The 15984-nt window shown below is 39.3% G+C and overlaps 1 protein-coding gene across 4 annotated transcripts in view; it reads right to left on the reverse strand.

Annotated features, from left to right (window-relative positions):
- Positions 1-1936: 1936 nt before the first annotated feature.
- kcng1 (potassium voltage-gated channel, subfamily G, member 1) overlaps positions 1937-15984 on the reverse strand; it is a 32228-nt gene continuing 18180 nt past the window's right edge. For 2 of the 4 annotated variants that reach the window (XM_055012858.1, XM_023266720.3), the window contains 3 exons: positions 15464-15635; positions 5195-6031; positions 1937-3591 (listed from right to left, as the gene is read on the reverse strand). In XM_055012858.1, the coding sequence (XP_054868833.1) occupies positions 2812-3591; positions 5195-5977 (1563 nt within the window). In that variant the 5' untranslated portion in view covers positions 5978-6031; positions 15464-15635 and the 3' untranslated portion in view covers positions 1937-2811. The remainder of the gene's footprint in view (positions 3592-5194; positions 6032-15463; positions 15636-15984) is intronic. The other 2 variants (XM_055012859.1, XM_035946599.2) reach the window with 1 other exon arrangement.

The raw sequence follows: 15984 nt of genomic DNA on the forward strand, positions 1-15984 counted from the left end.
TGGAAAAATAAAAGATAAGATGTACTGATGTGTGTTGCATCGAGTCACTACTGTTCACCCTGTATTCTTATCATAGTTAATATAAAATGAAAGATTTTAATTTTATACAAGAGCAAACACCCTACTGTTCAGCTTAGAGTTAACAGAATGACTGTAAGGTGAAGCTATTTTGGGTCATTTGACATTTCAGTGATATTGCACTCATTTCTGATTTGTGACTTCATAATGTCATGCTTTCCTGTCCAGATCTTCTGTGAAAAAGATATTTTAATCTCAGCTGACCTGCTGTTAACAGTATAATGTAGTCGAGTACACAACCACCAGCCACAGAAGAAAGAATGTCCACAAAGCTGAAAATGTATAAGCTTAATGAAAACAGAATTAATGGCAGAACAGCTGTATTGGATAGCGTTCGACTGCATATGGGCCTTGTTGTTTATCTGTATGTTTTGTATGGAAAAGATTCAGATGCAATATAACCACTAACTGTAGCTGTCAGATAAATGTAGAGATAAATGAAGAAACAAAGCAGATGTTCCTTCTGAAATGGGGCAGAAGTAAAAAAGTAGCCAAAAAATGAAATAAAATACCAAGACCTTAAGACTGTTGTTAAGTTCAGAGTTTCAGTAAATGTCCTCAGTTATATTCTAAGACAGGGGCGTCAAAGATGCGACCCGCGGGCCAAAAGTGGCCAGAAGGTCCAACTCGGCCTGCCTGACGACCGTAAAATGTAAAAATTACAGAGAAGACATTAGCTGCAAATTGTAAATTTGTAAAATTGTACATTTAAAATAATTTCTAGACCTTAATAAGTTGTTTTGATCATAAAGGAAAATAGTAGATTGCTCATTCTTTTGTCATGTTGTGCCTCATTTTTGTAATATTTTGTATTGTTTTTACTATTTTTTTCAGTTTTATTGTTTTTGTCCTTTCGTGTTTCCTGTTTGTCTCACTTGTGCTTTTTGTCTTATTTTTGTGATTTTGTGTTTCACTTTAGTCATTGTTTTTTGTCTGTGTCTTTTTTTGTCTCACTTGTATTGTTTACCCTATTTTTTGTTGCTTTGTGTCTCATTTTTGTAATATTTTGTTGTTTTTGTCTTTTTTTGCCATTTTGATCATAAAGTAAAATATTGTATCATTCAGTTCCAGAATGAACTTATTTTTCTTAAGAAATTTCAGGTTGTTTATGATGTTTTGTAAAAAGATGATTCCTTAAATGTGAACGTTTTCAGAGTGTACTTTTTTGCCCTAAAACAAAGGAAAAATGTGGAGTTGTCATTATTTATAGGCTATCATGCTCTGATTTTACTGGTCTGGCCCATTTGAGATCAAATAAGGCTGAATGTGGCCCTGAACTAAAATGAGTTGGACACCTCTGTTCTAAGAGCAGTAACCTTGACTGTGCCTCTCATGTTCTATCAGTGCATTTCATTCACGAAGCTAAACCTGTTATGTTCTGAAAAAAGATTATCTCAAGTTCTTTGAAAGGAATGTTGAACAATGATTTACCAAGCACCCTGAACACAACCCAGGATTCTAGACTCTTCTAGGAATGTAGAGGACAGATTAATCTGCTTGGTACATGATGACAGATTTCCTGATATGAGACCAGTGACTGTCGCTGGTAATGGCATGTCAGTACTTTTCTGTAATTTATTAAAATATTAGCTAACAGCAGCAAACATCAATATATACCAATCAGATCTTTCTTTTTCTTCTTTTTTCTTTTTAAGTGGCTTATGTTGAGCAAATTGAGAAGAGACAAATATGTAGTTTGTGGCAATCTATATTTAGATTAGGAAAAAGATGTTCATGTTTGAAGCCTGCCATGTGTGGTCCATGTCTTTGACTGCTTCTGCAAACCAAGCGATTATAAAGTGAAAAGTGAAATTTAAATTGAAGAGCGACAATGAAATAATGTATACAAAAGACAGAATTGCATTTAAATCCGCTTTAAGGAGAGAAATAATTTATAAACAGCTATGCACAGCAACTGCAGTAATTACAAGCACAATAATGTTATCTTCAGTGAGTATTCAAAATTGCATATGGAGCCTCAAGAAGTCGAAGAAGGACAATTAACACATCATAATTAATATGTTGATGCTGGCTGTGCCAGAGGGGGGGTTAATAAGAAACCCAGTATAATTCTAAGAGTTTTCTTAGTCATTTAGAAAACAATCATTGGATCAAGGGTCACATTTTAGCTTCAAAGAAATTTCATTTTACTTTTGGGACTTAGTAAAACAGAATTTTCCATTAAGTGGAAATGGCTAACTCCCAGGAGCACATAACGTCAACAACTCCGTTTAAATGTCGGCAGAAATCAGAGATAGGAAACATTACAATGTTGCTGAAATATAAGAATGCTCTGCTTGTGCCTTCAGTTGAGTCTTTTGTCAAATAGCATCTCTAAATGATCGTGTATTATAATATATGACTGTTCCAATCTTACAAGTAATTGTTATGCTTGAGGTTTATGTATGTTTTTTTTTTTTGTGAACTGGACTAACAACTATCCAGAGGTTATTTTGAATGGAAACACTTATTTCTATCCTTTTCCTCCTCCTTCTTGTGTATCCTTCTTGTTTAAGTGAACACTGCTACACACTGAGCTGCATTTCTGGGAAGAAAAAAATCCTTGTCACCTCTTCATCTTTTTTTTTTTTTTTTTTTAACCCGTCTATGTATAGTCCTTTCTCTGCACCCTTATTTTCTCTGATGCCTTCTTTGTCAGGCTATCTACCTCTCTTTCTTACACATACAGTGTGTCCTTCTTCATCATTTCGTTCAGTCCTACTCTCAGCTCTCTCAGTCGTCCATGTCTCTGGCATCAGACGACCCTATGGGGAAGAGCATATCACTCTCTAAGGACAGGTTGCTGCCCAAGCCGGCCATGCGGCTCCGCAGCAGGAAGTGCGTCCTCCTCTGCAGGAGCCTCTGCTGCTCCTGCTTCAGCTCCACGTAGGAACGTGAAAAGGTGTGGAAAATGGAGGTGACGGGGAAGGCCATCAGGAGGATTCCACTTAGGATGCTGCTCAGAGCCACCACCTGACCTGGGATGCTCCTTGGCACCATGTCCCCGTAGCCCACTGTTGTCATGGTGATGACAGCCCACCAATACGTAGCAGGGATGCTAGTGAACTCCTGTGTGGTGGCCATTTCATTCTCAATCAAGTACAACAGGGGGGAATACAGTGCGATGGCCACACAGAGGAACAGGAGGAGCAGTCCGAACTCTCGAGTGCAGCGGCGTGCTGTCAGGCCAAGAGTCTGCAGGCCCAGTGAATGGCGAGCTAGCCGCATCACATAGAGGATGCGCAGGGCCCTCAGGACACGCAGCACCAGGCCCACTTTGTCCAAGTAGCTGCTGCCAGAGCCCAGCCGCTTCTCCCCCGTGGAGGTGTTGTCCACCAGCAGCGTGATGTAGTACGGCAGGATGGCCACCACATCGATCAGGTTCAGGGGCTGTCTAAGGAAGGTCAGCTTGTTGCGATCTTGAATGAAGCGCAGGGTGAACTCCAGGGAGAACCAGGCTACACACACAGTCTCCACGATGAAGATATTGTAGCACATTCGGGAGCATGTTCCCTGTTAGAGAAAGACACAGAATGTGGTCATGTAGCTGTGCTGACATCACTAGAGGGAGCCACTTCAATGTGAAATCATGATCAAGGGCTATTCAGTGCAGGATGCTGCAGCAGGGAACACTTTAACTTCTTATCTCTGCAAACAGGAAAGAATAAACATTTCATCATTACAGATAACACTCATGTTCAAAATGCACTTCCTTCAATTATGGTGACAAATAAACTACCGTAGTGTGATTTTACAAACATTAATGATGATAAAAGGACAAATTCTTATTAAATGACTGTGCCGTTCTTCGCAAGCTTTTTAAAAAAGGTGTGTTTTCCTTAGATGCAGTAATGACAGTGATTCAGTGCGTGGCTGTGATGTGGTACAAAGCATTACAAAGTGCATTCTGTGATATCAGAGCCTTTGAATGCAGTCCATATCAGGGAATTATGTCATTATAAAACACACCCCCACAGAGGAGGAATGCTTTGAACAGATCATCGAAGCACCTGAAAACTCTGCTGTGAACCTGTCAGAGACACTGTTAATGCAACACTTTATTATCTGACTGTGACAAATTAGAGGCAGTGAAGCTGTAAGAATGAGATTAATGACACTTTTAATTAAACAGGTTGATTCCAACATACTCAGAAGAGTGAAGTGTGAATACAAAGTAAGGATGCCAGGTCCAATATAATGCTGCGACTCCATCAGAGTCAGGACACTCATTGTATTTTACTTTTTCCAGAACACTGCCTGAGTTTTGCTTCATCAGACTGATTTGTAACTGTAGAAGTGGTGATAACTCATCTACATCTAACGTACAGCAGCTCTACCAAGTTCAAGCAGGTCTTCTCGATGTGAAACTTGTGTTAGCTGCATGAAATGTGGTTCCTTTCAAACAAAACCGTTGAGGTTTTGGTTTTACACTCCACCCACTTACCACGCATACAGTATCTCTACTTCATTTCCTGAACAAGAAAGGAAAAAATTTGAAAAAACACTGAAGCACTCGTTCCTAAAATAGAATGTAAAGTGTTTGCAGTTACTCTCGACTTTTATCCAAAAGGAGAATGTTCGACAAAAAAAAGCTTCTAAGAGAAATTAATGGCCTTATTCAAAACCTGTTTGCACTTTAGTCTGCAAGAAGATTATGTGTATGGCTCAAATATTCCCTTTTCCTTTGATTTGACAAATGAGGCCAGGGTGCTAATTAAGGTTGTGACTGAAGTCAGACACAATAACGGAAGCGTTTCATGAAAGCAGACTGAGACATCTTCAAATATTTCTTCTAATCTGTAAAAACAACGGTTACACACTGTGGCTCTTAGCAGTTTCCTGAGAGGAGGTTTTAAACGACATGACAGATGAGACACGTCGTTATTAGCAGCTCAGTTTAAATCTGCTGACAAACACAATCTCTCCACAACACTGGGTTCACACATTCACTGTCAGTGCAGCGGTGTCTCTTTGTGTACTCTGGCGAAAACATGGAACACAACATGTTTTGTGTTGGGTCATTTTTCCGTGTTGTGACATCTTGGCAATACAATTGTTCGATATTGTGACTTTTTTCATCTTTATGTGGAATGTTAAATAACATTTATTTACTCACTGCCTCCTCCTCCTCCCTCATGGCAGGCATGGTGCTGATGGATAGATTGATAGCAGTGATGGTGACAAACAACACTGACAAACAAGCAAAGATCTTCCCTGGGAGACCAGAGTGAGGCCTCTCCACCATGTCTCTTAGCTTCCCCATGCAGCGGTTGAGTCTGGACTCTTCTACGCACTCCCCCTGACCACTGTCTGAATCCAAAAGATCCTCCAGGAATTCCTCCTCCTCCTCCGCTCTCTCCATCGCCTCAAACTCCTCCATACGCTGCAGCAGCCTCCTCCGGCAGCACCACTCCAGACTCTCCTCAGGAACCCCCCAGTAGAGCAGCTCCTCCCTGAAGGAGAGGGCGCACATCTCCCTGAGGGAGCGCAGCTTACCGGCCCTCAGGAAGGTCAGGATGGTCCGGAAGGCACAGGGGCTGCGGTCAAAGAAGAACTCATTGTGGGTGACATCGTAGTCGTCACAGATGCGCATGATCTCGTCGAAGCTGCTGCAGAGGTGCAGCTGACCCAGCCGAGACAGGGGGAAGTCCTCTAAGGTGGTCCAAGGCAGCTGGTACCGCAGGCCGCCCACATTGATGATGGCGTGGAGTTTGCGGGCGCTGGACAGGGGGACGTTCTCATGGATGGTGCTGAGCTCTGGGGCAGGCTGGGCCCTCTTGTAGAAAGCCCCCTTATGAGCCTCCTCCTCGTGCTGGGGAGGCCGGTTGAGGGAGGTATCAGAGGCACAGCTCAGGGCGCTGTAGTCATAGTCGGAGCCATCGCCCGCCAACAGGGTCATCTTTACTGATCCGCTCACATCCCTGTGCTCAACCTCCTGTCAGCACACTCTCACCTTCAGACAGAAAACAGAGAATGAATAGTTAGTATGGGGTCAGTTCAGACAGTATTCAGGAAATATGTTGATAAACTGTCTCAGATTTTGGTCAGAGTTTACTTATTTGGTAGTAGGGACCAAATAAGCGCTATTCTCTAAAGAAAGGTCTAATATAGTGAGGCCATTTTAAGGGTTCAATATCTCCAGGAATGTAACTCCCACAGACATGAAATCTGAAAGATCCAAATCATTGAATGGCTCCAGCAGAGGCCAACTATTTAATTAATGGTAAATGAAAATGTAAAAAAAATGCACCATTTCTAAAAGTGGGTGGTGTTAAGGTCCTAGAGCGTTCCTATAAGAGCATACATATGGGTGTATCCATGTTTCCGGATAAAAATCAGCCTTTGGTCAGCATATTGCCAACCTTTAAGAGCTCTAACGTCACTTGAATCTGATGTGTTGCAAGTATGGCAAGCCGATGTGCCAATCTGTGCCAATCTTTTAGTATTTCGACATGCCCTATTGCACATTTGACACAAAGGATCAAATTTTTTACCAAAAACTGTTTTTGTAACAGTTCAGTGGAACATTTTACTAAGAGGTCACATAGGGTCATTTTAAAATTTTTTCTCAATCATCTAAATTCTGGATGTATTTATTGCAAATGTTTCTTCTTTAATCTACCCTGATATTGTACTGTGATATGTGTTGTTGTCATGCATTCTGACATGTTTATCTCTTCTGTCTTTCATGCTGCAGTCAATTGCCTGTATGTGATCCAGATAAACTAAACCGAACTGAATACTGTATTTTATAAAATGTGTTGTTTAACAAAATAAAAATTAAAAAAGTGGTTGATTTATTGAAGTGGATCCAGTAAACGATTATTGTTAGCCTACTTACTCCTATAGCGGCACTGTTTCTTTAACACTGTGGCTCAGGGCTTGCACGCTAAAACATAGCGGATATCCTTTTACTTCAGAATGAGTCAGACTACAGTGCAGCATTATTTCAACCACTTCTACTTTTTGCATTTAAAATTCAATGGCTGTTTTTAATGAGAAGGCATGGTTCTGAGTGAATGATATCTGCAATCTGCAAGAAATACCAAATATTCTTAAAATACAACAGGGAAACTACAAAAGCATCAGAGATTATTGTCATGATCTATCTCATTAACTGGAATGTTACACTGACTTGTACAGAATTTTTATCGACTCCAAAGAGTGGGATGACCACAGTAAATAATTGAAAATGTGCAGTCTTTTTTCATTTGGTCTTACTTGCATGTTTGTGCCTGAGGCTTAGTTTCAGACATGAGGCAGCAGTTTTCATTAGCTATGCTCTCTAAACTACAGTCTGCCTGAGGGTTTACACGACTCTACAGCTGTAGACCCTTTGAAACTAAATCTGTCTAAATTGCTTAACCTTAATGACATTTAAACATGTAATCATCAATTTATTCTTGTCTTTTTTTAAAATAACTTAATCATCATATTCTATTACTAGTTTATTGCTTTTAATACTCATTTGTAAAAAGCAAACAGTTATTTTTCTATAAAGCATTGTGCTCTCGAAAGATTATCATGATTTTGCTTTTAGATTAAAGTTAGTTAATTACAAAGATACGGATTGCTGTGAAATATATAATTTCCAAATCTGATGTGCAAAATTATTGTTTTTTAGCTTTGTCTACCAGTATGAAAGACATTATGGTGCCCTCAGTTTAACTGTCTAAGGTAGAAAAATCAACAGATGACCACAAGAAGGCTGAGAGAGAAAATCACAGAAACACAGCACTGACATGATAGCTGTGATTTATAATTTAAGTGCTGTCCATACTTCAACAGTATCACAACTCTTAAAACTTAGTTTGCCTAAAGATATATGTTGATCATTTTTGGATATATGAGAGTTTTCCATTATTCTGATGAAAACATTGATAATACTGTCAAGTCTCTGAGGTAATCCTTGAGGTACAGCCGGTTGTTTATTAGCTTAGCTTAGCATAAAGACAGGAAGCAGCTACCATGTCTACAAACCTCAAGGTGACTAGAAGATTCCAGTGGCATTTCAAATGACCAGAGCTTAACATGAAGATGTAAATTACTGAGCTTTGATGTATGGAGTAAGATAGCTATCAAAAAGACATGTGGATGATATCTTACTCCATATTGATGGGAATGGCTTGAAGATTTATAATTTTTCTACAGAACCAGGCAAGCTAAGCTAAGCGAAGCTAAGCTAAGCTAAGCTAAACTGTGCTAAGCGAATCAGCACAACCTCGAGCACCAAAATTAGTGTTTAGACATGACTGAAGAATCAATCTCCTCATCCCATCCAGAAAAGTGATTTATATTTTTAGCGTTGTCCCTGCAGAAAAGTGATTTTAGCACCTCTCCACTTTCTAACTTAATGAGAATCAAAGCGGAGCACCTTTGGGTTCGGTGTCTTGCCCGAGGACATGTTGGCCTGTGGCGGGATCAGGGATCAAACTGCCAACCCTGTGATTAGTGGACAACTGTCACCCCTATAATACTTCTCATTGGGTTTTAAAGTTTCATATTTAGAAGTTTTGTCAGTGAAAATGATTCCTTTTCCCTGTCAAATAGCTTTTATGCACCTCTACGCTATTCCGTTGGAATGTACAGCTCAGTTAAGTCCCAGTCTCATCTCACCCCTCCCCATCCGTTGCAGCTTGAACACACCAGTTCAGCTTCAGAGTAATATTGATACAGAACATCACAACCTGGAAAGTGACAAGACTGTTTTCTTTGGTTTGTTATGTATGAAATCATGGAGGATTGAACCTGTGTTTTAAGAATGTTATCATTACGCTGAACTGTCAAAGTGGAAATACTCAGCCATGGTGTTGCCTGCTTAGTTCTCTTATGATATTTCAAATAAAAAAGTACCATATGGACATGATAAAATGGCTAAAGAAACAGTCTTTCACCAGATTGGGTCTTTAAGAGGAGATTTATAATAGTTATTTGTTGAGACAAATACAAGGCTATAGTAACTGCAAAGAGAAACTTCTTTGTTGTGATTGAGACAACAGATCACTATTATCTGTCCAATATATCACTTCCATTAGAAGAGTGACTAAAAACTAAATTAATCTTCGTTACCTTTCACGTCCTTACAACAGCACGTCTGTGCCATTACCTTAGCAGTATGAATATGCCATTTATGCATCATTAAATATGGTCACTGAGCTCCAGCATACATCAAGAGACAACAGTTTCACTCCCCGCAGTGTGCACCAACATCTGCTACCCACAGCAGCCTGGAATTAAAAATAATGACCTGATGTTGTACTGACTGTTACTGTAGTTGGATAAGTCACTCATGTAACCGTTGTGTACAGATGGACTGCTGAAGAGGCTATTTTTAAACACTAAATAATCTGTCTGTGCTACTTTTTAAATCTTTCTCAACAACACTGATTAGAGTTAAAACACTAATCTCAGTTAGATGTTGAACTGACACCTGCGATGCAAACACCCTGAGGTGGTGTCTGGGAAAATCAATGAGTTTGAGGAGCTTCGAGAAAATTCAGCAACCAGTGATTCATCTGAGTGTACTATCTAGCAATCACACGGCTTCTATTGAGAGCCAATATACCAATACTTTTGAGGTTTGTTCTCACGTTCACATCTTTTTTAAATGGAATCACACAGAAGCAGTGAAATCTGATATGATATGCTGTTAAAGAGAAAAACAAAAAACTGTCAAAACCTGGCAGCAATGGTACCAGAAAGATTACACAAAAAACATTGCAGTATTCAAAATTATTAAGTTTCAACTTCTAAAATACCAGCAAATATACATATATATATATGTATATATATGTGTGTGTGTGTGTGTGTGTGTGTGTGTGTGTGTGTGTGTGTGTGTGTATATATATATGTATATATATTTGTAGCTGATTTAAATGCAACAGCACGGTGCAATTTTACATCTCTCACTGTAAAACTGAAAAAAAAAGAAAACTCAAAAAAATTATTTGTAAAAACATATTGTTTGATGTGGACATTATGTAAAGTTTTGATCTTTTTTTTTCCAAAGTCGACATGTCAGTTAATACCTTAATCTGTGATTTCACTAGATACTAGATTTTACTTTTTTTATTTTATTTCCAAAATCTGGACAATATCAGCATAAAAATGATCAATACTCAGTCTGTCAAAATCATTCTTTTTAAAAAACAGCAAATATCTTTAAGAATTTCTTTTGATGATTTAAATACAGCACAGTGTAACAATCTAGTGGAATTTTACTGTGAAATGTAGTAAAAGAATGAATTCTTGATTTTTTAAAATAGTTTTGGCCTATTTGCTTAGAGCTAACATATAAATTATTTCCTTTTTACTGTGAAAATCTGTATAAAACATTCATTTTTTACAGTGTAAGAAGGACAAAAAAAATGTTTATTGTATGTCACCAGTCCAGTGAGGATCTCGTGGCCGGTGTCCAAACTAATTTAATCAATTACAGTAATTTAGGGGGTGGCATTTTAGCGAGTCAGAAATTAAAATGTCAGTGCCTGGATCTGCTGCACTACCAATTGTGGGTCAGGAAGGAGGCCTTGGCTTCTAAAATGAGGATGTGAATGTGCCAACTGAATGGTTATTAGGCACCTGCACTGTCAGCTTCAGTGAGCCACTGATTACAGTCAGCACCATCTTTCACCCATGAAATTAGAGTAAACCCCCCTCGACCACTTCTCTCCAACACCCTGCCTGGTTGCATTAACTTCCACATAGAGCTTCATCTCCCCTCCAGGTCAGGTGGTATCACTACTCTTTGTATTCTGATATGTTTTATCACCTTAAAAAAATAAAGAAATAAAACTGCATACAGGAAGAAGACCAACAAAAGAAGCAAATTCACTAATTTCCCATGTTTTGGGTACAAATAAGGTAAACTGGGTTAAGATGCCCCCACATAAATGAATACTCGATACAGCCTGTTTTCATTTGAGGACTTTGCTTAGATGGTCGTGACCTTGGTAATTGTACTGAAATCAATTTACTGGTCTGAGGAAATGTTTAAAAAAAACGAAGACGAAAAAGACAAGTTTTGATGTTGATTAGATATTTTGACAGAACAAAAAAGCCTCCTGTAGTTTTTTTGTAACACGAAAGTCACATAGAGAGTTGTCCCCCATGGACAACAATGATTTTCAACACTTTAGCCTTTCTAATGTTAAATCGCTGATAAATTATGTTCACAATCATCTAATATGCCATCATAATAGCTGACTAGAGGTAAAAAATGTATTACTACCTGTTTAAAAGGCTAACTTGTTGACTAGTTTTATGCTAATAACATTATCCTACATTAGCTTGCTGTTGCACTAGCTAGCTAGCTATAGCTAGCTGGAGCTTGAACTCTTCACTACTGTTGGCTCAACATTGTTTTTACATCAGGAATTTAAATATTAGTGGTAATGAAGTTGTATTAAAGTTCGAACATTTGTCAAAGTCCATAAACTTTAAAATTAATTGGCATTAATGATTTCATTTTCTGAAAGTCTAAAATAACTAATGTGTTAGCGAGCAGTTATTTAAGTAAGAATAGTAGTAAAATTTGAAAATAAAGTTAATATTAGGCATAAGTACTTAGTTGGTGTTGATTTAAAGGACTCGTGAGGTAAGATTCCCCCAGGAGCTTCCTCCATAGTACTGGGAGACATTATTTATTGACTTAACATTTATTTAACCAGGTAAGTCCCATTTAGATCAGAGATCTCCTTTACAAGGGAGACCTGGTCAAAAGGGCAGTCACAAAAAAAAAAACAAGAAACAACAGATAAAATCAACATTAAAACTTGCTCACATTGAACACTTGCACACAGACAAGGTAGACTGTAAGGATTTCACCACAACTTTAAACTCATTCAGTGTAACAAGGGCTTGAAGTTGAAGTTGAGATTGTAGTTTATTCCAAGTATTAGGTGCAGAAAATCTAAATGTTTTCTTGCCCAGTTCAGATCGTACTTTGAGGATGACCATAGATAGAAGGTTATGATTTCCATGTTTCCTTTCTAAAAGACAAATAAAGACAATGCCGTTTATCAGGACTTTATATTTAGTGTTCTAATAACAACATTATAGTCAGGAATGTCTGAATTACCCTCTAAATTTGTTCAGTAAAGCATGCCTTCTGTGCACGTATTATACTGATACTCTACTGATATATACACTACCAGTCAAAAATTTGGTCACACCTTCTCATTCATTGGTTTTTATTTATTTTATACATTGTAGATTAATACTGAAGACATCAAAACTATTTAAAAAAAAAGTTAATCTTCACTATTAATCTACATCGTAGAAAATAATACAAATAAATACAAAGTATTGAATGAAATGATGTGTCCAAACTTTTGACTGGTTGTATGTATCTATCTATATATAAACATTCTTCTAAAGGAAGGCATCTCACAGGGTTTACCCTACTGTCAAACCCAAACTAGCACTGTTCTACAAAACCAAAACTAAAATGTAAATCATATCTCAAAACAGTGTAAAATCCCTCCTTTTTGCTGCTTCTCACATTCTCCCTCCATGCGGCGGAGGTTATCGATACGCCTACAACGCATCGCCAGTGTGGATGTGCACAAGCCTACGCCACTCTCCTACTAGATTAAATCACACTTAACCCCTTGAGGCTGTTTGATTTCTCACTTTGCCTTTAAACCGATTGTGCTTTTGCCTCTCCCCAGTCACAGGAGCATTTTTTTTAAACTCTTGTTTTTTCTCCTCTCTGCTCTGTTGTGCCTCTGATGCTTCCTCTGGGGGACAAAGTCTATCTGGGAAGAAGAGATGAAACGGCGCAAAGACAGCGAAGGCTGTTCTCCCCACCAGATCGGCTGAGGTCTGGCCTCTCTCTGTGCCAGCGTTATCACAGCTAAGCCACAGGGCATGTTCTCCAGATTGCCTGGTGAGTCACTGGGTTGTGAGTCTCTGTTGCCTGACTGCATTGTGCATGAGTGTCCCACAGTTCCCTCCTCAGGAGTCTTTGGGGAGCTTTGCTACCACCAATATTGACTGGGATGATTTTAATGAGCATCATAATGACAACGGGAAAACTGCAAGATCAACGCAGAGCTAATTTTTAAAGAATTTTGTCAAGGCTTTCAGAAGTTAAGAAATTGTGAATTGTTTTTTTTAATCAGCCTGCAGAGACGTGTGCGAGACTTCTGTTCAGGGGGGATGGTTCAAACTGATTAAAATCCTCTATTTAAAAAGAGCATATGTAGAGCAGCTACGAGACATGAGTAGCGCCTTTATTAGTGATGACTATTTATGGCTGCAGATCTGCATATTGTTGTAAGACAGATTTCACCAATCTGTCTCTGAATCAAGGATTTGCAATTCAACTTGACACAATCTGTGAAATACAGACACATGGTAATTTAATGAGTATCAGATCTTTTCCCAGTATTTCTGATGAAAATCTGAATGTCACAGTGTTACAACAGTCCCTTATCTTTCCTGTGGCAGCTGTTGAGAGAGTAGAGTGCTGTCTTATTTTCTAACATGTACTCTAACAATTGTGTTTACTGTTATTGGTTGAACAATAAGCTACTCTAAAATGAATTCTCCTCATGAAGGTGTCTCAGAGAGAGAGAGAGAGAGAGAGAGAGAGAGAGAGAGAGAGAGAGAATGGAGTCCTACTATGGCCTCTTGGGCTTAATGACCATCTAAACCACACCATGTCCCTCAACTCTCCCAACCAATTCTCTTCCTATTCCCTTAAGAGCTCACTGTTCTCTAATGGACTATAAGAGGGTGGTGTTTCCAGAAATGGACCACAATAACTGCCAAACTGTCTCTCTCGTCCTCTCTCTCTCTCTTTTGTCTTTCTGATATCTGGTTAAACACTGAAGCAGTCAGGCATGCCAGGAGCAGTTCCACCCAAGAAGACCTTTCCTTACAGTAATTCCTGCAGGAATTGTTGTAAACAAAAATGTTGCTTTTTTGTTGGAAGTGGGCGGTATTAATGCATACTGACAAAGCCTGGAAGATGCTGTAGCTCCAGGGCAATAATAGTCTCCCCAGCATCGTCTGCGGTCCACCACAGTGAGCTGCTCTCTGCTTCTGAGGTACGCTGAAGTATGCTGTGGTGATAATACATCTCAGTAATGAGCTATGTTAGCACTAATGGCGGGTTTTATTTTCATTCTGTTAACCACATGGATGCATTTGTAAAGCACTCCACCCTTCATTTGTAAGAATGTTTCTTTGCGATCATACTTTAAACACTAAGCAGACAGTTATCATTTTAAATATCCGTTTTCCTCTCCCTTTTTGGACGAAACTTCTCATAACACAGAGCAAATGAGAAGCGTCACACCTCTGTCATTTTCTGTCTGCAGTTTATTTCCCTGGCCGTCCTCTGTCTGTCCTTCCTCTTAAAGCACTCGATCCCCCAGACAATCTGAGTTGACCCACCAAATCCCCACATTTCTGGATCACTGCTCCACATTATGCCTCAGCACTCCTCATCCTCTTCTCCCTAAGCAAACTGTCACATACAATACACAGCACACCTCAACTGCTCCTCAACTTTACAACCATCGCTCACATTCGACATAAAACTATAGCATGCTTATGTTCCTTTTTCACCTCAGGAATTTTTCTTTGCAAACTGGATGGTTGCACACTCTCACCGTTTGTGAGTGCTCATCTAACTTGATTATATAAATATTGCATAACATTAAGTTCTCTGCATCATTTGGGTGCAATAACCAATACTCACTTTTCAACATTCCATGCCCTCTTTCCGACCAAATATCACTCAGGGCTATGTAAACAATTTCTTTCTCACAAGCAGCTGATAAAAGTGTCTCTAAAGCCAGGCACAACCTCATACCAGTGAAGACTTGACCGCCTGTCACTTCAGACAGAGTGAAAAGACTCGTGCACTGCAGTCCAGTGCAGGTCCCTGTGGGCGGAGGTGACTGAAGTTACGAGAAATGGTCGATCAAAGATCGGCAAGGAAAAAGACTCAACTCTTAACACTATTACACTGTGAGTGTAAAAGTACTTTAGCTGATGAGATGGAATAAATGGAGCAGACAAACAGCCACACAGGGCTTTCTCATCTGCAGGGTTGATGGATGTGAAGTGAGATTGAAAAAGGATGAAGAAGAGGGAACTAAGATACACCACTTGATGGTCAGTATTGAAAATGTTTGGCGTCCAGTGCAGAAAATTAAAGCTTCCGTGTCACTGGATGTAACGTCTGCATGTCTGACTTTAGAAAAGCGGTGCAAGTGACAACTGACAGTTGGTGTATTTTTAGATTTCTGCACAGTGTGGATGTGTTCAAAATCCAGTGTGACGAGGACTATTTCATTAAAACATAGTCTAAATTCACAGCCTCGGAATGCTTTGATTGCAGGAAGAGAGAACAGAATTTCATCTTACTTACACTTTCAAATCACATCCATCACCCGATTTCTGAGTGTTGAGCCCTGACTGAAGATCCCTTTGTGTACCCACTGGTGCGCTGGGAAATAGTGTTGCTTATGGGACTGTGACTCTTCGATCCGCCTCAGTGACACAGGAGGATATCTACACCGGATACCTTTACATAAGGACACCTGGGAATAGCAAATTATAATTACTTCGCTGGCCCTTCTTTGTGGGGGAGAATCAGACAGCTACTATTATCTGTTAGAACAGGAAAAAGTCATTAGTTCATCTCATTATAGTCACAATTACCTGGAGGAGGGGGAGAGGATGATGTATTACATATCATATATCACTGATCCATAGTCGGTCGAGTCGGGAGGCATTTGCATTGTGGACTCATAATCGCGTTATGGGCGATAATGTAAAATCATCCTCAAAATGAGACCATGTGCTGCATCGAAAATGGTCTCTTATGGATTCACTGACACATAACATCAGCCATGATTCACTGTTTGAGGACTTGAAGTGGCTCTCAGA

The sequence above is a fragment of the Amphiprion ocellaris genome, chromosome 8, assembly GCF_022539595.1.
Source record: "Amphiprion ocellaris isolate individual 3 ecotype Okinawa chromosome 8, ASM2253959v1, whole genome shotgun sequence".
NCBI lineage: Eukaryota > Metazoa > Chordata > Actinopteri > Pomacentridae > Amphiprion > Amphiprion ocellaris.